Below are 20,593 nucleotides of genomic sequence, written 5' to 3' on the forward strand. Positions count from 1 at the left end.
AGCCTTCTCCTATTCACTTGATTGGGACAAGGCTGTAATACTGTGAACCACCACTACAAGCGTGTTGGCGTTTCACAGTACGAGCAGGTAAGGGAAAGGGCCGCGGCCCCTTCAAAACGGTGGAGGTGCCGGGAGTCGGAACCCTATTGATCAGGGATTGATGGTCTATCCTGAGGATAGGCCATCAATTTCTTATGACTGGACAACCCCTTTAATTTACCAGCATGTTTTTGGAGTGTTGGGGAAACCAAGGTAAGTCCAGGGAGAACGTACAAAACTTTATATAGAGCTTTCTACGGAACCCAATTTTGCAAAGGCGGACCACGGAGCCACGTTATAATCTCGACTTATCGCAGGCTGTAACTTCAGATACACTGGTGCGTTTATACCCTAGACCCCGGAATCTCTCCTTACCTAGGGTATTCTTTTTGTCATGACATTTTTCCTTGAACTCCAGTATAATCTTTTTCATCAGGTCGTCCAGGGCTGCGTTGGACGGGGCACAGACTAGAACTCGGTTGCGTTTATTTTTGGCATTCAGGTTCTGATCTGGGACATTGCTGTTCCTCTTCTGAAGAAAAATAAATCAATTAGATTTTTACTAGAGGGTCAAAAGGTGTTTTTTTGAGTGCTGGTCACTATTTTACCCCACCTCTACTTTTTGAAAAGCTGTGAGGTCACACATTTACAGGCACATGGCCACGTCATTCCTGACTTTGCTGTCGGTGTATGATGCAGATACACAAAGTACGGCTACCGCTCTGGAGGACTCCACGCGACTATCTATTACATGGTCGCCCATTCATTTGAATGGCCACTGTGTAATACCACATTTCTCCATTAGTGGCCGCTGCAGAAGTACAGCCACCTGAAGCTTCTCATAATGATTACAGCTGATCGCCAGGAGTTTCCGCTGCAGAATGACAATTATCAGATTCCCCCTTTAGAGAAGGGGTTGTCAACATGGGACACCCCTTTTGAAGTAAAGAGTGTACTTATTTCAAACAGTTGTCATGGGTCAGGGTACCGGAGCCCCTACCTTCACTGAACACTTGAACGGCCCTTTCCCTTCCTCTTGGCTACACTCAGGGTCCTGAAGATGGGAACAGACAGTATATGGTCTGTTTAATCTTTTCCAGTGCAGCTGGGAGAAGCTAAAAAGTTGAAGCCTATTCGTTATATTGACCAGCCGGGGTCACAACACCCAGACCCTACTGGTGACAACTTCTGACATGTCCACCTATCACTTCTGAGTTGTCATTGACCCTTTCATACTGCACTGAATTAGCACACCCTATTTCTAAACATCACACCATGTTGTTGGGCTTTTTAGAAATCCCTCTACAATATAATATTACACTAAGTGTAAACTTGACTTAAAGGAATTGTCCAGTTTAGAAAACCCATTGTCCAACACCCTATTAGGTAATTCTGGGTAATAGAGGGGGGGGGGGGCTCCTCTGTTCAGGATCCTCATCTCTTGGGCAGAGCGGTTACATAGAGCGTCTCTGGAGGACCCGTCCTGTATACACACACAACACATTGATATGAATGGACACAGTGTAATCCTTCATTTCTCCTGTGGTGGCGCTGCAGTGAAACTGAACACTTACGGTCAGATTTCACCCACAGATGATCGCTGGGGGTCCTGGCAGGACGACACATTGTGATCAGTTTATTATCAAGGGACCGTTCTACCAAGTAGGGATTGTCCAGAGCGGAGACCTCCTTTAACACTGTCCATAGCTACATACCTCTATGAGAATTTTGAACAATAGGCCAACTATAGTCTTAGATTTGCCCGTTCCTGGAGGACCGTGTATCAGACATATCTTGGGCCATCGGGGATATTGCGTCACCATGGCGGTCGCTTTCTCGATGGCAATTCTCTGGTCCCGGTTATATTCCTTTAAGTTGAGGCTCTGAGGAGAGGAGGAAAACAGAATGTAAATGTGAAGGTATCGGATTACCTGTAGGTCTGACATTATGTACCCATCGGGTAGCTCAGGGACCCCTCAGCAAAATGCAGACTGCCATTCAGGGACCCCTCAGCAGAATGCAGACTGCCATTCAGGGACCCCTCAGCAGAATGCAGACTGCCATTTATAGTAGTCTGTATATTCTTACTACCCTATAGACACAGGCTGATCTAAAGCAATTGCATATAAAGAACTTACGGAGAAGGTGGAATTATTTTCGGCATTGTCTTTTGGCAAGAAGTCTGTGGGGTTGGAGTGAATGATGGGTTTGAACAGTGGGTTCCTCTGAAGTTGGAGTAAAGCTTTAAATTGCCGCAGGGTGGTTATAAAGCTTCCGATTATGATGCACTGCACCTGCTGATCCCGGAACGCCGACAGATTTCCGTGCGTGTGGATACACAAGTCACAAAACGTGTACTGCTCCTTCTCAACTAGGGAAAAAAAAATGGAATAGATTAGAGGAGTTTTCCCAAAGAGAGAAAATCGATGGCTTGTCCACAGGCTAGGCGATCAAGATCTGATCGGTGGCGATCAAGATCTGATCGGTGGGGGTCCGACTTTTGGCTCCACCGCCGATCAGCTGTCTTGAAGGGGCTGTGGAATTTGTACGAGCGCTGCAGCCCTTCAAAACAGCAAATCGGCAGGTGTGCTGAGATTCGGACCCACACCTATCAAATATTGATGGCCCCCAGCTGAGCCGGAGACGCACATATCCTCCCTGGTTGGTGAGAGGGGTAATAACATGAAGAAAAGTTCCCGTATCCTCCCCCTGGGGTCACTTTAAGATGTTTCGGGGGAAAGATAGAAATATCAAAGCCGGTTACCGTCACAGAATGCAGTTTCCTGCTCCCTCCCCTACACAGACCTGCGCCCCAGATATTGCTCCTGGCTTTCAGTCCGATATAATTTAAAAGCCAAAATTAATATGGTATCAAAAGAAATGCTTTACCCCTTATAAATTAGGCGCGGCAAGCATTTAATGGTCATGACGTATTTCATACATCCTTGGCTGGGAAAGAGTTAATTTCAAAATGACTAGGTCATTTGTCAGGTGCAGGTCCCAGAGGGTGCAGGTGCAGGTGCAGGCCCCTAAACCCCGTTCTACCTCTTTGTGTTGTGGCTGAAGCTTGTGATGTTCGACCACGAAGAAGAAAACAGCGTAACTCGCTGAGCTGCGCTGTTTCCGTAACTCCCATAGAACTGAATAGTAGTTACGGAAACAGCGCAGCTTAGCGAGTTACGCTGTTTTCTTCTTCATGGTAGGAAACCAGCCGGAACACAGGAGCGGTAGAACGGGGTTTAGGGGGCCCGTTCTAGGGATCGGTGCGGGTCTCAGTGATGGGACCCGCATCGATCTGACATTTATGACATATCCTGTGGGGACGACTTACTGCTGTGAGTGCTTTTCAAAACGTACCAAAGAGTCGACTGCGCTCCAGAATGACCGGCGCATCATCATCAATATTGGCGAACATTATGCGCCGCATCAAAGAGAAGCAGCTGCAGCCAGCACATTAGGGGCGAGTTAATTAAATATAGCAGGCTCATTTTTAAATTGATAATTTTATATGGCCGGCGAACGAGATTATAAATATCCAAATGGCCTTTGGCAGAAAAAAAAGGTTCCCCACCCCTGATCTACAGGGAAAGCGCGTTATTACAAAGCGCCCATTAAAGTGGTCCCGCCGAGTCCGCCAGAGTGTTCTCGGCAGCAGCTCCCTATTGGGGCAGGGTCTCAAGCAGGCAATCCCTTTCTATGATGTCCATATGTCCTAATAGGTGATATGGACAAGAGTTGTCCTGAATGGTCGGACAAAAGGTGGGGGCGCTGTTCCATTGGGGTCTATGGAAACAACTGCTGACTTCAATGGAGAACAGTGGTACTGCATGCAACAATATAGTTTATATCTAATATATTGCACAAGACAATTCCTTTAAGGGATCCATCCTCCTAGCTGTATACTTACAGTTCTGTGCACTCTGAGAGCGGGTAAATCGGAAGACATGCCCAACATGATAGACCAGTGAAGCTGGAGTCTCTTTTTCCTCTCGGGAATGGCTGTCCGGAGACTCTGGTGTGAGCAGAAACACCAAGTCGTCCTCCTTTGGATGATGTTGGTAGTTTAAGTCTTTATCCCGTATCCAGGCTAATCAGCAGGCAGAAGAAGAAAACATGTTAGTCCATGAAATGCTAAAACTAAAAAGAGTGAGGATTTTAAGGCTCTTAAAGGGTTTCACTTGTGACTTAAAGGGATTTTCCGGTTTTAGCAAATAAAATGTTATTTCTTTGTAGAAACAAAAGTTATACAACTTTCCAATATACATTCTGTATGAATTCCTTAAGGTTTTCAAGATCTCTGCTTGTTGTCATTCAAAAGGGAACCATAATGGTTTACTTCCAGTAACTAAAAAAAATCTGTCCTGGTTATAGGACGATCACACAGGTGCACAGGTCGTTACAAGACACAGCACTGATAACTGCACTGCAACAAACCCTGCACCTGTGTGATCACATGACCAGGACAGATTTGTAATCACTGGAAATAAACCATCATGGTTCCTATTGAATGACAACAAGCAGAGATCTTGAAAACCATAAGGAATTCCTACAGAAAAGTATATTGGAAAATTGTATAACTTTTCATTATACAAAGAATAACGCTTATTTGCGGAAACCGGAAAATCCCTTTAAGTCACAAGTGAAATCCCGTGTGTAAGAATTGGGGCAAATTTGAAAAGTTCTTACCTCGAAACTCTCCCCGGTTGACCTGGCTGTCCAGGCAGAAGTTTTGCAGGTGTAATCTATATGGTTGGGAGCTTTGGGGTCTTCGTTTTTCTCTCCATTCTTTAGCCAGCTGGTAAAAGCAAAAACAGCAACGAAAAGCCGCTATAACAAGAGGCGTAAAGACGTTATCAAGACATAAATTGACACAGGTGCAGGGCTTGTTACAGTGTATCAGGACTCCTGTGCCAGTCGGACATAAGGACTATTTTTTAGCTTTTGGATTTGAACAAAAACGACTCGATTCAACAACAGCAAGCAGAGATCTTGAAAATGGTGAAGAATTAAATATAAAAAAAAGGAAATTTAGATACCGCTCTACCCTTTTTGACTCGATCCTAGTGCTACTCCGACCAAATGCCTCATCATTCTATGTCATGACTTGTAATGCTTGACCTGAATAGAATATTAGGGCCAGGTCTTTTTTCGGGGCGCAGCACTGGTTTGAAGTCTAGTACAGGATGAAAAGTTTTACTTCCTGGTTCTGTGTCTGTCTAAGGGAGGGAGGAGGGAGCTGCAAGTGAGAGCAGGAAGATCCCAGCCTGTTACAGTCATCTCTCCCCCTGTACATCCTGCAGCGACCCCAGAGGGTCCTTTATGTTATCACCCCCTTACCACAGACATGTGCTCTCTCATTGTCACATTTAGGGGGGCACTTTGTTCTTCCTACTACAGGTGTGAGAAGTGGACATAGACATAAGTGACATGTATGATCTCCGCACATCTTTTACTTTTCTTTTTTAGTAGGTTTTGTGCGTCTCGGGCTCCGCTGGGGTCAGACTTCTCCAAAAACATGTACACATTTTTTACACAGTGTCACACTTGGATGAAGGCACCCGTAAGTGTAAAGTGCGGGTAACATTTTATTACAATATGTAAGGTGTCTACGGTCATAAAATACATAGGTATGGGGGTAACTATATAGGATTTTGTTAATTTTATAAATCAAAGTTTTATTTTTGTACGTCAAAAGTAAGAAAAGGGTTAATACTGGTGGTCGAGAAACAAAAAGTTGCGATGCCGCAGAGTAGGTTGGAATCCAACAGAAAAGCACCATGGGAAATAATAGGATGTTGGAAAAGCTCCTGGCGCAATAACAGGGGCGTCCTACAAATCACAACTTCTACTGATTGTCTGATCACTGGTCCCAAAACTTTGCCCGATCATTGGACTGCGTCATCTAACCGATAACGCACAAGTCACAGGTTCCTCACGGAACGAGGGACTTTATCCTCATATAGATAACTAGTTCCTAAGGCGGTGTTCACATCACATACCAACACTATGTTCGGAGTATGAGCCCCGAAAGCTGCTGAAGTATATGCCGAAAGTCTCCATAGGGCCCCATAGACCCAACTTATGCCCAAAAAGTTTCCTGTTGGCATATGTCAGGGTGGTGGTGGGGGGGGATTGGGGGGTTTACATTAGCAGACATTTTTTTAGTACACTATTCAACACCGAGGCATCCAGTACAATACGTATACCACCCGCCGGTACCCTATGGACGAGGTATGCCACCACGACGGAAGTCTGAACGACGTGATATGTTCCAAAAAGTTGAAAAAAAAACAAAAACTCTTACCGATTCAAAAGCGTTCTGGAGCATCAAAGGGAAGAAGACATTAAAATACTCATCATAACAAGAAAACTTCAGAGGAACCTTCATCAGTGGTAATGGACAGATATTACTGGGGGCCCCGAACTGCTGAAAGTTGTCAAACATTTCATATTTCCAGCGTAGAACCTCCCGCATGAACCAGGCTTGGTCGCGTTGGGGTAAGCGTCCCGCTACAGAGACCTTCCCAATGTCTGAACCGCTGCTTAAAGCGGGCGGCAGCGGGAGATTACTTTGATTAATGAGAGGCTGAAGAACACCGCTCGGTGTTTGGGGGACCGGTGGCCGCCTTTGTGGCAGGACTACTTTGAGCAGAGGGGGTTTCGGAAGTTGAGCTTTAGATTTTGGAAGCGTTGGATACTTTGGGATATTTTCCAGGTCCTTTGTGAGGCTGGCAGTTCGAGAAGCAGTCTCCGTACTGAAAACCTTGGGTGTTGCCGGTTTTTGGAGCGATGGAGGCAAACCAGGTCTGGCGAACAGGTGATCGTCTGGTTTCTCAGATGTACTATGCTTAGGACATGGATGACCAGGGACCGGCACAGGCTCTGAGCACCCCACATATTTGCATTTCGAAGACTCCTTCACCTCCGGTACGGACGTAGGTTGATCTCCCACAGCGGACGGCCAGTTGTCTTGAACTATTTCTGACTCCACTTGTGAACACAGGTCCATATCGAGAGGATCAGCTTGGGTTAAAAATAAGTAGTCATCATCCTCGTAATCCTCTAATCTGGTCTCCATAGAAGACTGGCCATTATCCACCGGTACGGAAGACAACGGTTCAGCGGTCTTGGTCCTTGGTGGGTCATTCGAATAGTCTTCCCTGGTAGTTTCAGATGCAGAGCTGGTAGAAGCTTGTGGAGACATCTTAAGGGACTCCGATTTCCTTGAGGGGTCATCTAGTTTTTCATTATTATCAGGTCTGCTCTGTAATGAGGAACCACCTTCCGTCTTCTTTCTCATTAGCTTTGCCGAATTCTCTGAAGCTCGAGAACTCTTCTCCGAGTCGTTACTCGGCCTTCTTTTTTCAATATCTTTCGGTCGAGACTGACGGTAAAACTGACGTTCTTGACAAGCCAACATTTTTTTGTTTCCCTTCACCAGTATTGCTTGGGGAGTTGTAAATTTTGCTTTCTGCCTTTTCGCTTCCACAAATCCCGCCGACTTTCCGTAGTTACGCAGTTCGGTTAAGCTATCGAGGGACCGTTGGGACAAGTCAAAGGCTTTGCGAGGACCCTTCTTTAAACCGAGTTTTTCAGCAGTAGTCGTCGGTTCGGGACACTTGCGGAATTTCTTTGGTGGGACCACAGCAAGGGACGTTTTGCCTGGGCTTCGGACCTTTTTAGCTTGAGCCTTCAATGGGCTTTTGGTTCTTGTTGCTTTAACATTCAGAACTTTTTGTTGCTTAACAGAAGACTCGGCTTTCTTGTGCACATTCGACTTTGGCCCCATTGAGAACGTTTCTTTGGACCCTTCACTTCTACAACGAGAGTCGAGATTTTTAGTCTCCCGGGAACTTTTCCCATAAAACTGCTCGGATTTAATCTTCTCATGTAAAGATCTATTGCTGTTGCCTTCACCACCTCCATCTTTTAAGGACTCTTTGTACTGCTTCTCAGCATCGTCTGCCGCCCTTTCAATGACATCATCACAAATATAATCGGTGTCATATCCCCACTGATCATAGTTATTAGACAAGTCAAAATTGCTACTGTTGGATTCTGATTTTTCACATTTTTTTGCTTGGGGAAGAAGATCAGGTTTTTTCTCCTCCAACTCCCAAGCCGAATAAATGTCGTCTTCGGTTTCAAACTCAAAGCACTGGGAATTGTACTCGTCGCAAGTTTCTAAATCAGGTTCACTTTTAATTTGTGCACTTTTTGTTAGCGTCAAGTTGTCGGAAGACGAAGAACTTCCTTCTTGGCAGGCGTCCGGTTTCTCGGTTTTAACCAACGTAAGCCAGTCTTTTTGGTCTTCGTCGGACGAGTCATCGGAGATGGTTATGATCGGATCGGAGGACAACTCGGTTTCAGAGGAGGAATCATCGGTGGCCAAAGATCTTGCCGTTCCTTTAACTTTCCTCTCTATAGGAGCGAAGTCTTGTGATGGGGTCACCTCGGAGGCCGAACAGTCAACCGCGGGATCCAACTTTTTACCCAATTTGGTCATCAAGATTTTTTTAACTTCCGATAACGGCAGATCATCATCCGCTTCGCTGTCCATCACGCTATCACTATATTTGGCGTCTCCCACATGGCTTTGCTCCTTCTTAAATTCCTGATCGTTTTCTAAGGACAGTCTCTGAAGCTGTTCGCTAACTGGAAAATGGTCCGAAACCGAGAATTTCTCTTTTTCGGGCAAGGATTTTCTAACTTGCGTCAGCGGTATCTCGTCACCATCGCTTTCTTCACTGGTATCGCTTCCGTTACTGCTGGTTTTTGCCGCTTCCCACAAGTCTTTCTCCTTCTTAATGCGCACATAACACGGCTTTAATAGACTTAAGCTCGCCGTATTGCTACTAACTTTACTTTCGGACGACGGCGGATCCTTTTTATCCTTAAAATTTGGAGAAGATTTTGCCATGACTTCACATAGTTTGGACCTCCATCCTATCGGCTTTTGGTTCAGCTTCTTGCTTTCTTGGACAGATGTTAAGGAAGGAGTTCGATCCAATGGTTCCTTTTTGATTGAAGTTTTTGAAAAAGAATTAAGCAAGGAAGAACCAAGCTCTTTTTCGTTGGTTCGGAGATCTTGAGCTTCTTTCTTAACTGGCAAAAATAACCCTTCCGCCCCACGTTCTGGAGGCCTACCGGCAACGGCGGGTTGGATATCTGGAGATGGTAATGGAAAACCACCACTACATCCAGACTCGGAAGATCTGCTAGTAATGGCGGGAAAGAGGTCCGGAGACGGAAGCGGAGACCTATTACTGCGCCCGTACCATTCGTCATCCTCCTCGATCCTTTCGGTCTTAATAAAAGGAACGGATTGAACTTTGCTAATGGCCGTTTGCTCCATAACCGAACTAGGAATGGAGGACGTCCGGTCTTTAATACTTTTAATAATTTGCGTGAGGCAACTTTGTAGACCTTGAATCTCGGACTTGTTAAATTCTAGATTCCACAGAACATTCGCCCTGATAACGAGATTGAGTTTGTCTAGATATTGCTTGCAAGTCGAGCTCTGTCCCAACTGGTATCCTTCTCGCAGAAGGCTTCGGATGAGCTGGATACAAGCAAATTGTACGGAAGATGGCGCCTGAGAGTTTGGCGAAGACGACAAGGGTGAGGTGGAGATTATTTTGGGGTTGTGTCGTGCCGCCGTGTCTTTGGTTGGAATCATAGAGCCCTTGACCAGGGCTTCTACCCACTTGTGAGAGCTCACCCACAGTAAGTGAAGGCACTTTTTGTTCCTATGCAACTCAATGATAGAAACCAAGACCCTGATAAAAAGTTCTGTAACTTTATCGCACTGTCTACTCCTTTGACTGAGAACGTCCTTTATTTCGGAGTACAGGTGGTGAATCACTTCCATGATGTACGCAACCCCCAGGTCCTTCAGATCCATGACGGACTGAACATACGGTATGAACCACAAGAACGTGCTATTGTGGACTCGCATGTCTTGGCCGATGTCAGACTGCAGAATATTCGCCAAACTTTGCATGTCCTCATACATGTTCGGACAATAATCGGGGCAGATTGCACTTTTCCATCCAGTGTCCTGCAAATATAGATGGAGATCATGTCAAAACAAACATCGTAGGATACGCCATAACATTATGCTGAGTGGAGGTCAAAATGGCAAAGTCAAAATGTTGCTTAACTAAGCTGATTTTGCACTGACTGAGCTTACATCCAGAGCTGCATTCAGAATTCTGCTCGCTTCCGGTCACCAGAGAGCATTTTGGCAGCTCGAATAACAGAGCTAAGCTGTTAAGATCATAGGGCTACAAGTATATTCCAAGTAGAATGAAGCAGAATTGTGACTGCAGCTTTGGCTGGGATTGGAGTATAGGTTCTTCAAAAGCCAAATAAAAGTCTGGATTTTACCTTTTTTGGTTTTTCAGTGTTGAAATTATACACCATCTGGCTGCACGAGACCAAGTCATCCTCACCGTCAGAATCAGGTTCATATTTAGCCAGACTTTAGAGGGAAGAAACATTGATGATTTCAGAGACAGGAGATTATAATGGTTCTATTAAAAGTATAGAATAGGAGCTTCTACTAGCAAAACTCCTGGATCCGAGAGGAATTTTAGAAACGGACCTTTGACAACTTTCCCTTATGTTTTCGATCTCGTTATTATAACTTGGGCTGGCGATGATGGTTTGAAAGGCTTGGATTGGATCGATCAGTTGACCCCAAATCTTAGATCCCAAGCGATCGAGGATCATCATGAAGCAATGGAGAGCAGGCCAAAAAGGATTTGTGCTTTCATCTGAAATAACACAAATTAAAAAAAAAAAGTAGTAGACAACCAATGTTGACCCCAACCTATCCCAGCATACCCTGGACTATAAGAGGAGACCTGCCCACTACTCTTAGCCTGAGAAATGTTGTCTTTCCCAGTGTTTGTCTGCAAAGGTTCCCTCGCTGTATCCCGTATCCGTGTCCGGCGATCGAGCCAAGTCAAGTGTCCGAGACGACATCAGTGTTCAAGTCGGTTATCCAGCACAAGCCTGCTTCTGATAGTCCGGCACAAGACAGCTACCCAGGTACTCTCACCCTAGTGTTGGTCATAGACTTTCCATTTGACCAGCTACTACGGTGGCACGGCCCAGTGGGTCTACACACCCCACAGACGTCACACCCTGTCACACGCGGACTACACACTCTCCACGCATTAGACTGTTACAGAACGCAGTACATACCTTCGGTTTGTTTCTCCATAACATGTAGGATGGACTGCATGAAGTCATTCTGTTTGTCCGGTCCTAACAACAAGGTGTCCATGGCTTGTTCCTCAAGAACAGTCAGTAACATGCAGACACCTGCAACAAAACGCAAGAGGTCAGAAGACGTCCACTGTTTGGGATTACGTGGAACCATAAAATACGTAGGCGTTCGCTCACCTAGCCAGTAGTTCTTGTAATTAGCAGTGTCATACAAATGAGCCGGCAGGAGGATGAGTTTTCCATGTTCCAGGTCTGTAAAGCTGTAAATGTCAGGATTTTCAAACAGACCGAGTTCAATGACCTTAAACAAGCAGGTAAAAACTTCCTGCAGATCGTAATAGTCATCCCGATCCACCTTCCCTTGAGCCCTCGCTGTTAAAATAGCCCAGCGCCGGATCTGCGAGGAAGGGAACATAAAATGTGGAGTTGAACAAAAAAAAAAAAACACCACAAAAAAAATTAAGAGTTGAGATGAACTAAAGACACAATACAAGGAGCGCTCAACGTAAATGAAGCTTTGGATGTAAACGGTGAAGAAATCAGGAAACACCTGAAAGACGGTACAAGAGTAGTAAGATAATAAAGTTATTGGACAGAAACTTTTTTAATCTCACAGGTAACTCGGACATTGGATGGGTGAATGAGCCAGGATCTGTACTCTGCCGTCACCTCCTCCGAGAATACCAAGAACATACGAAGCTCTGTCCAACCGAATGACTCTGCATCTCTTCACCGATCTCCAGCCAACACAGACCTCCGCCGTGCACATGATTTTCTCACCTTCGACTTCTTTACGTCTCTCCTGTGCTGCACGCTATCCTGGCACGGACACTACAAGGTGGCCATCTTTAATGCAGCGTATACATCTGCGACTCCTCGTCTCCACCGCTCAATCCCTTTAGATTGTAATCAGTGGGGCTGAGGGTGGGAGAAGGTAGGGGGGAAAGGGTAGAAGAAGATAGGGAGGGGAGAGTAGAAGAAGATAGGGAGGGGAGAGTAGAAGAAGATAGGGAGGGGAGAGTAGAAGAAGATAGGGAGGAGAGAGTAGAAGAAGATAGGGAGGGGAGAGTAGAAGAAGATAGGGAGGGGAGACGTGAAGAAGAAAATAAGTAGGGTGGGTTGAGGAGACGATGATGGAGAAGAAAAAGAAGGGAGGGTAGGTAGTGGAAAAAAAAAAAAAAAAAGACGGTAGTGGAGAAGGGAGGGTAGAGGAGAAAATAGGGAGGGCAGAGAAGAGAGGCAGGCTGGTTACAGAAGAAGGTAGGCAGGGTGGATAGTGGAGAAGCATGTGGAAGGGAGGGTTGAGGGGAAGGAGACCGTAAGGCGTATGGATGTCACTATACCAGAATTTGGACTTCGATACCGATACTTCGTTTAGTATTGCGATTTCGATACCAAAACGATACTTTGCCAACAGTAATAAAAAAAAAAAAAAGTTCTTCCATTTTCTGATGTGAGGCGCGAGGTGTGATGATGAATTTAACCTCCACGTGCCTCACACTAATAGTAATTAACCCCATCATGTTTCTCAGTCATAATGGGTTAATGTATGAGGCACATGATGGGGTTAATTACTATTAATGTGAGGCACGTGGAGGTTAAATTCATCATCACACCTCGTGCCCCACAGTAAGTGAAACGTTTTTATTTTATTTTTTTTACAGCGCACACATCATAAATGATGCAAAAAATTGTTGTGCAGGTTATTACGGCCGCGCCAATACCGGATGTGTGTATATTTTATGTATTGAGATTTTAATGTTTATTGTAAAAAATAAAAAAAAATAAAAAAATAAAAAAGGTGTATGTCTATTTTTTTAAATTTAATATTACTTTATGTTTTTACTTTATGTTTAAACTTTAATGTACTGGCATATATCTATATACTTATAGTACACAGGCAGTTGTTAGGACATTCCTAAGTATTCCCTAACAGGAGATATGGTAAGACAGCCCTGGGGTCCTTCAATAGACCCTGGGCTGTCTGCCCATATATGGTATGTCCCTCGATCGTGTCACAGGAATTCCCTGACACGCAATCCAGGGCCACCCACCCTTCTCATTTTCCCCTGAATGCTGCGGTCAGCTTTGATCGCAGCATTCACGGGAATAGCGGCGGAGATGAGATGTTTCTCTGATCTCTGCCGTTACAGAGCGGTTGTGTAATACAGTCATTGCCCCGCTCCTGACAGTAAGTGCGTGCGCGCTCAGCATGAGGTGATGCGGCCGGCGCTGCACTAATGAGCGGCGGTTCAGGCACGGAAGACAGAACATGGGGGTGTTTTGCAGTGCGGCCGCCATGTTCTGTCTTCAGTGCCGCCGCTCATTAGTGCAGCGCTGGCCGCATCGCATCATCCTGACCCCGCGGCACTTGTCAGGACTCAGGAGCGAGGCAATGACTATTACACAACCGCAGCCCCGCTCTCATACATTCATGTGTTACTTAATATCGAAATACATGAAACAACGGTATCGAACCGTTTGGGGATGCAGGGTATCGAAGTTTCGATGCATCGCGCACCCCTAGTAAGGAGTGAGTGATGGAGGAGAAGAGGAAGAGAGAGGGAGCACGAGAGGAGGAGATAGAGATAGAGAGTGCAGAAGGAGATAGGGAGAAGGGAAGAAGTTACTGATAAACTCACGCTCTCGTTGGGATGTACCAGGAGGAGATAGATTCCCGGCAGTTTTTCGTACACTTGAAAGGGGTTGTTCACGTGCTCCATCTTGCACAAGGCTTCAATGCAAAGTTCACCTGATAAACGGATAGAACACGTATATATGAAAAAGGAGGTCATGTGACCAACTCGTATGTAGTTCACACCATGCAGGGTAGATCTCCGTCATGTATCGGCTCAAAGTATTACTGTGCCAGGAGAGGCAGCACGAGGCTCCATGGTCATTACCTCCCACAGTAACAGCTATGTAACATTGTAACGGCAACAGCCGCCATCTTTTTCACGACACTGAAAGAGACAACATTGCAAATAAAACTTTCAAAGATCTCCCGTGCATGCATTAAAGTTTGCTGGAGAAGTCGTCTTAACAGATAGGATAATATCAGGAATCGGAGCTGCCGGATCGGCCTGACCTTTGCATATACTTCACTTCACTTATCTTGTACTGATCACGTCTTCTACTCCAGCCACAACTAAAGCTGCATTCAGAACCCCGCTTGTTTAACGTTACCAGAAAGCAGTGCATTGTGGGCATCCAGGTGACTTTCACTCTAAGCAGCAACCTGCAGACCATTTGCTCTTACTTTGGATGCGACTGGAGCATATAACACGGTTCCCTATAATCTTGAATATATGAGACCTTTCCATAAAGAGAGTGAGACTGAGCCACTTCCCAATCCCTGCTTTACAAGTTTTAATCGGTGGGGGTCCGAGAACGGAGACCCCCACCGATCGCAAAAACGAAGCAGAAGGGCTCGGGCGAGCGCTGTGCCACTTAGTTTCTGATCGGCTTTCCTCGGAAAGCCGAACGAGCTTTCTATCGAGCGCGCGCACCGCTATGAGGAAAGCCGATCAGAAACGAAGCGGCACGGCGCCTTCTGTGACCTCCATATATTCTTCTATAATATATGGAAAGAGATTGTCCAGGTAATATGATGTCCGGGATACACAACACCACAAGCGTCATGTCCCTCCAATCATTCAATCTCGATGCATTGCTTATTTTATGGAGAATAAGCCACCTCCGAAATCCCTTTCTGCCGTGGGAACGTAGGATCGGCATGCCGGATCCCAACATGCCCGATCCTTCTTCTACCCCCGACGTCGGACAAGAGCCGCGACACCCCATCAGGTTCATGCCTGATCCATCTAAGGTGTACGGCCACCTTAAGACTATGTCTACGACCAGCTTTACTCTTGGAAACCATTTCTCGTGACCCAGCATGCCCCATAAGGGTTATATTTTTGCCACCTTCTGCCTCAACATGGCAAGAGGATAAAAGCCTGAACGTCATAGACTTTCTCTTCAACCCAACTTATGGCCAAAACGGACACCGTCCATCAAGAAGTCCATGAATATTCCCAATAACATCTCTTCCGTGTCATAACCTAATCCTCCAGCTCCTTCATCAATCCAGATTCTTCCTATTCTCTTTACTACGGTCACCTCCTTTCTCCTTCTCTACCAGATCATTTTACCCTTTACACCAGTAGTACTCCACCCATATTCTTCCAAGCTTTGCCTCATATGAGCAAACACTTCAATCATTCCCGTCAACTCCGAACCCAAAACTTCCAAATCTCAGCTCCTCCAACAATCTTCATACAACTTCTCCAACATCTCAAAACCCAAAAGGCCCTCAGGTGATCATTAGCCGTATCAGTTCCTTCCACCACTCCTGACCTTCTACTGGTCCAAAGCACAACCCATCAGCCTGGATCTCAAACAACGACCTCGGAAACTAATTTTCCATCAACACAAGTGGATATTTCTATTAGATCTCAACTCGGAGAGGCCTCCACAATCCTCATGTGCTCTCGAAACAATTCATCCACTTAAAAAAATCCATCCGAAACACCAAGAATATCCAATTCATTACGCTCATCTGAGCGCATGACATACAAGATTCCCGGTTTAAAAAACTTTGAGACTCGATCGCCCAGTGGTGGACAAAACATGGTAGATTCTAGGAGCCAGTCATGGGGGGGGGGGGGGGGGGGCAAGTCAACTGGTGGACCAGTAATGAGAACGCCCATACTCACAATAGGAACTCAAAACAATTAGGCGCCAGTTGGCTACCCGGCTCCTTGGATTTGTCAAGAGATCGTCTCTCCACCATTACGGTGACAACCAAGTAAGAGAGCCTTCAATATTCCAGTATATAAACTCTTCAAAACAAAACCACGTCCCCATAATCTTCCCTACTCTTACTCCATTATGCACCAATAATCTAAATCAGCACAAATCGCAACGTAATGGCGTTACTTGTGCGCCGAACCCATATTTTTTTAACCATGCCTACAAAACGCTTCCCTCATGTCATAGCCCGTATCGTACTTTGCTTGAAGGAGCCGCCTGGAGGCTTCATAGACAACGTCTCATTAAGATAACCCTGTCCATATGGCCTTTCTAGGGCATATGGATTTCATAAAAGTCCCCAATTCGGGACGCCCTCTATGAGCCAGAACGGAAAAACGCTCTGTAGAAGCAGCTCCCGCTCCGGCAGACTCAAGTCATCCATGTTTCTTTTCATGGCCGTCATGTAATAATTCACGCGGGGAATAGGTCTGGCCGGAGAAGGCTTCTCCCGGCAAAAATAATCCATTTTCCAGGGGTGCCGGGAGTGGTGGCTGCGTTCGGAAAGGTTGTCTCATCAACCACAGGCTTTAAGATTAGAGCCCTAACTTGCCGATAGATTTGTCCTATTTACCCCCCCCCCCCCCAGTGAACTAAATCCAGGGAGCCCCTAAAGATCATCCCTGGACATGGACTACTACACCACTCAGACACTCTAGGTTGAGGGTAGTAGCTGTACCAGTTGTGTCTTCTAGGCTAAACACAAGACTTTTTGTACAGCAACAGTCTCAATCCATAAGAACGCATTACATCTCGGATATACATGCAACTTTTGGAAAACAAAAACTACAGGCAAGTAGTTTGCAAAAATCCGGTTACGAAATCTGTGCGTAACCTCAGCCCTAAAAACGAGACAAAGACCAAAGAGGTCCTTTACTCAAACCAGAACGATCGCCGGGGTTCTCAACTTGTAATCTGTGTATTCTAGAGGGTACGTGCCATACCTCTAGGGGGCACTCATGCTACTAATAGGCACATCATTGTGTACGATCATAGCCTTGGGGTAGGGGTACTTGGCTTAGAAACATTGATAAACCCTGCTCTATAGCACAGGATGAAGAACAATAAAGCAAAAATAAAAAAACAAAAACATACAAATCACCGCCGAGAAATCGAAACCACCTGGTTCCAAACCACAATGACAACGCCTCTTCCTATTACGTACGACACGTTACACAACATATAACGCCACCTCAACCACAGTCTTGAGGCTCCAAGAAAAAACATTCAACAATCCTGCAAGAATGCAATCAAAAAGTTGCGACCAAAAGTAAGAAGACGGCCAAACACTGAAGCATCAGGAGGCCAAGACTAATCCTGCCGGGACCGGGTAAATTAGGTCGGTCAAGGTCATTGGAGGCGCCGGGTCATTGCCAGGTCGTTCAGGAACGCCGTACGTTCTAATGGACTAAGCGAAAACCTAACAAGGTCTACAAAAATTTTTTTTTTTCGACAGGCTGGACGTCATCTGTAGATGTTACCGTCAATTGCGTGGAAGGACGACTTTCATTTCTTATTGATCCGTCACGGGATTCCAAATTTGATTGCGTTATATCTATTTTTGGCAAACGCCGTTAATCCGGCGACACTTATTCGCGGTCAGGTCATGCAATCGGTAAAGACTGCGCCTCAAGAGACTGGAATCTAGATATTTTCCTCCATGTAGCAACGTCCAATCTGAGCCTACGAATATGCCAAAAAAGTGGAGCCGAATCGGCGCTAAATTTCTATAAAAACGCCCAAAAAAAAAAAGTTGGTGTGGAATTTTGTAGGAGAACAAATCCCAGTCGTGGTAGAAAAAGTTACCAAATGGCAAAATTATTTTTGAAAAAAAAAAATCAGATGCCGCTATTTCAGCCTGGCCCGACACTGGACGCCAGGTCTACCCTGATTGAGGTCTCTTCCGGGGTCTTTTCTTTTGGCAAAGAAGACGATTGGAGAACTAAATGTGAACTCTTATTGGACCGGCCCTTTCCAATGTCGGCCTCCAATTCAAGGAATATCAGATCATCTAAACCCAGGCCGAGCGTCCTGATATTTTCTAGGCGTTTACTTACTAACGCGCTGGTCGAGCAACAAGTACGGATACTTGAGCACTTCCAGCAGGGGCACCCGGACGCTACCCTCAAAGTTGGGGCCGGTGTATCCAAAAAGTTGCTTCTCTCCGTCTTCTTCCACCAAAAACAGCTCGTCGTCTTCTTCGATCTCTTCGTGCATAGATTTCTCCAGTTGAGTGATGACCCGAGACGTTTCCAGGGGACACAGGGCCTGGAGAAAAGAGGAAGGGGGGGGGGGGAGGTAAACAAAAAATTCAATGCAAAAATAGTAATCAATCAATACAAACAAAGAGGAGAGGTATTTTTTTGGGGGTGGGGGGGGGGGTTACCTTGTGCAGGTGTGGAGCGTCATCCCGGACCTTGTGGTACTCCACCACGCACTCCATGCAGTAGGAGAGGTCATCGTTGGCGCCGATGAGGTCATCGCTTCGTAGCTCCTTGGCGGCGTAGCTCTTCAGCAGCTCTGCAGAGACGGAGCCGCCCGGGGTGCACCAGCGGCAGGTGCTCATTATCCTACAAACACAAAAAGAAAGATTTAAAAAAAAATACAAGAGCAAACCAAGCGTGGCACCAGTAAGGACTGGGAACGTGCGGCATGTTACGGGGGCAATCACTGACTGGGACCGCACTAATATATATATATATATATATATACACACGGTGGGGTAGATATAAGGGGGGGGGGTCTCATATAAACAACCCATCCATATGTCCTATAGTAAAAAAAGAGGCCACCGCCGGCGCAGGGACCCCCCTACCTGAGCCAGAGCGGACGGCCATTCATCTTACCGCCAAAACAGGAGCCCCGTTACAAATAATAGGGACTGCCGGTCGCGGTTTGGACGCTCGCCATGATACCAGCGTGACTATAGCAGATTTTATAAGTCGCTTTTCTTTCCGGAGCCAAAGTAGCCGCGATGTTCCTCATCCCGTGGTCCGTGGTTTTCCGCCGTAATACGCAGCAATTTCTACTCCATTACTTTACGCTTTTGTACGTCACCCCCTCACGGACAGCACGTTTGCGCCCTCAGACGACCCGCGAGGTTAGTAGTAGTCGCTGCTGCTGGGAGTTCTTCTATAGATGCTATGAATTCTTGTTTCAATAAACTTTATTTAAAATTCTAAAGGTTGACAAACCCCATTAAACGAATAGACGGGATGTAATACTGAAAATAACACGTGACTCAGCCGCAGCCTGGAGGGAGATGTTCCCGGGGCTGCCCTCCTCATCCTTACCTGACTTGTGCCCGCTGTCAGCCCGCCTCTGCCATGGCTGTAGCTCCCAGGACACACCGAGGCCTTCACCTACTGCAGGAAGCCGGATCCTCGGGAGATAAAGGACCTTCTGATGATGTCGTGGAACATGTGATCAGTCACGTGTGTGGGAGGAGTCCGGCTGTGCTGCTGGAGGCGTGTCATGTAGTTCTGGCTTCATTATATGAAAATCTTCCCATGAGCAGGAAATAGAAAACATCTGCGCCGCCTGACAAACACAGCTCTGCACCACCCACACAACTCTGCACCATACATACAGCTCTGCACCACCCACACAGCTCTGCACCATACATACAGCTCTGCACCACCCACACAGCTCTGCACCATACATACAGCTCTGCACCACCCACACAGCTCTGCACTATACATACAGCTCTGCACTATACATACAGCTCTGCACTATACATACAGCTCTGCACTATACATACAGCTCTGCACCATACATACAGCTCTGCACCATACATACAGCTCTGCACCATACACACAGCTCTGCACCATACATACAGCTCTGCACCACCCACACAGCTCTGCACCACACACACAGCTCTGCACCATACATACAGCTCTGCACCACACACACAGCTCTGCACCATACATACAGCTCTGCACCATACATACAGCTCTGCACCACCCACACAGCTCTGCACTATACACACAGCTCTGCACCATACACACAGCTCTGCACCATACACACAGCTCTGCACCATACACACAGCTCTGCACTATACACACAGCTCTGCACCATACACACAGCTCTGCACCATACACACAGCTCTGCACCATACACACAGCTCTGCACCATACATACAGCTCTGCACCATACATACATCCTCTGCACCACACACACAGCTCTGCACCATACATACAGCTCTGCACCACACACACAGCTCTGCACCATACATACAGCTCTGCACCACCCACACAGCTCTGCACCATACATACAGCTCTGCACCACACACACAGCTCTGCACCATACATACAGCTCTGCACCACACACACAGCTCTGCACCATACATACAGCTCTGCACCATACATACAGCTCTGCACCATACATACAGCTCTGCACCACCCACACAGCTCTGCACCATACATACAGCTCTGAACCATACATACAGCTCTGCACCATACATACAGCTCTGCACCATACATACAGCTCTGAACCATACATACAGCTC

At 46.3% G+C, this 20,593-nt stretch overlaps 1 protein-coding gene across 1 annotated transcript in view; it reads right to left on the bottom strand.

The window, feature by feature from the left end:
* SETX (senataxin) overlaps positions 1-19,514 on the bottom strand; it is a 29,215-nt gene extending 9,701 nt beyond the window's left edge. The window contains exons 1-14 of the mRNA XM_075834699.1: positions 19,380-19,514; positions 18,473-18,656; positions 18,144-18,354; positions 13,917-14,026; positions 11,452-11,671; positions 11,251-11,370; positions 10,646-10,817; positions 10,429-10,522; positions 6,344-10,099; positions 4,726-4,834; positions 3,947-4,126; positions 2,178-2,410; positions 1,755-1,922; positions 415-571 (exon numbers count right to left, since the gene is read on the bottom strand). Coding sequence (XP_075690814.1) covers positions 415-571; positions 1,755-1,922; positions 2,178-2,410; positions 3,947-4,126; positions 4,726-4,834; positions 6,344-10,099; positions 10,429-10,522; positions 10,646-10,817; positions 11,251-11,370; positions 11,452-11,671; positions 13,917-14,026; positions 18,144-18,354; positions 18,473-18,652 — 5,710 coding nt within the window. The 5' untranslated portion in view covers positions 18,653-18,656; positions 19,380-19,514. The remainder of the gene's footprint in view (positions 1-414; positions 572-1,754; positions 1,923-2,177; positions 2,411-3,946; positions 4,127-4,725; positions 4,835-6,343; positions 10,100-10,428; positions 10,523-10,645; positions 10,818-11,250; positions 11,371-11,451; positions 11,672-13,916; positions 14,027-18,143; positions 18,355-18,472; positions 18,657-19,379) is intronic.
* Between the last annotated feature and the right edge of the window lie 1,079 nt (positions 19,515-20,593).

This window comes from Rhinoderma darwinii, chromosome 8 (genome assembly GCF_050947455.1).
Source record: "Rhinoderma darwinii isolate aRhiDar2 chromosome 8, aRhiDar2.hap1, whole genome shotgun sequence".
Classification (NCBI taxonomy): domain Eukaryota; kingdom Metazoa; phylum Chordata; class Amphibia; order Anura; family Rhinodermatidae; genus Rhinoderma; species Rhinoderma darwinii.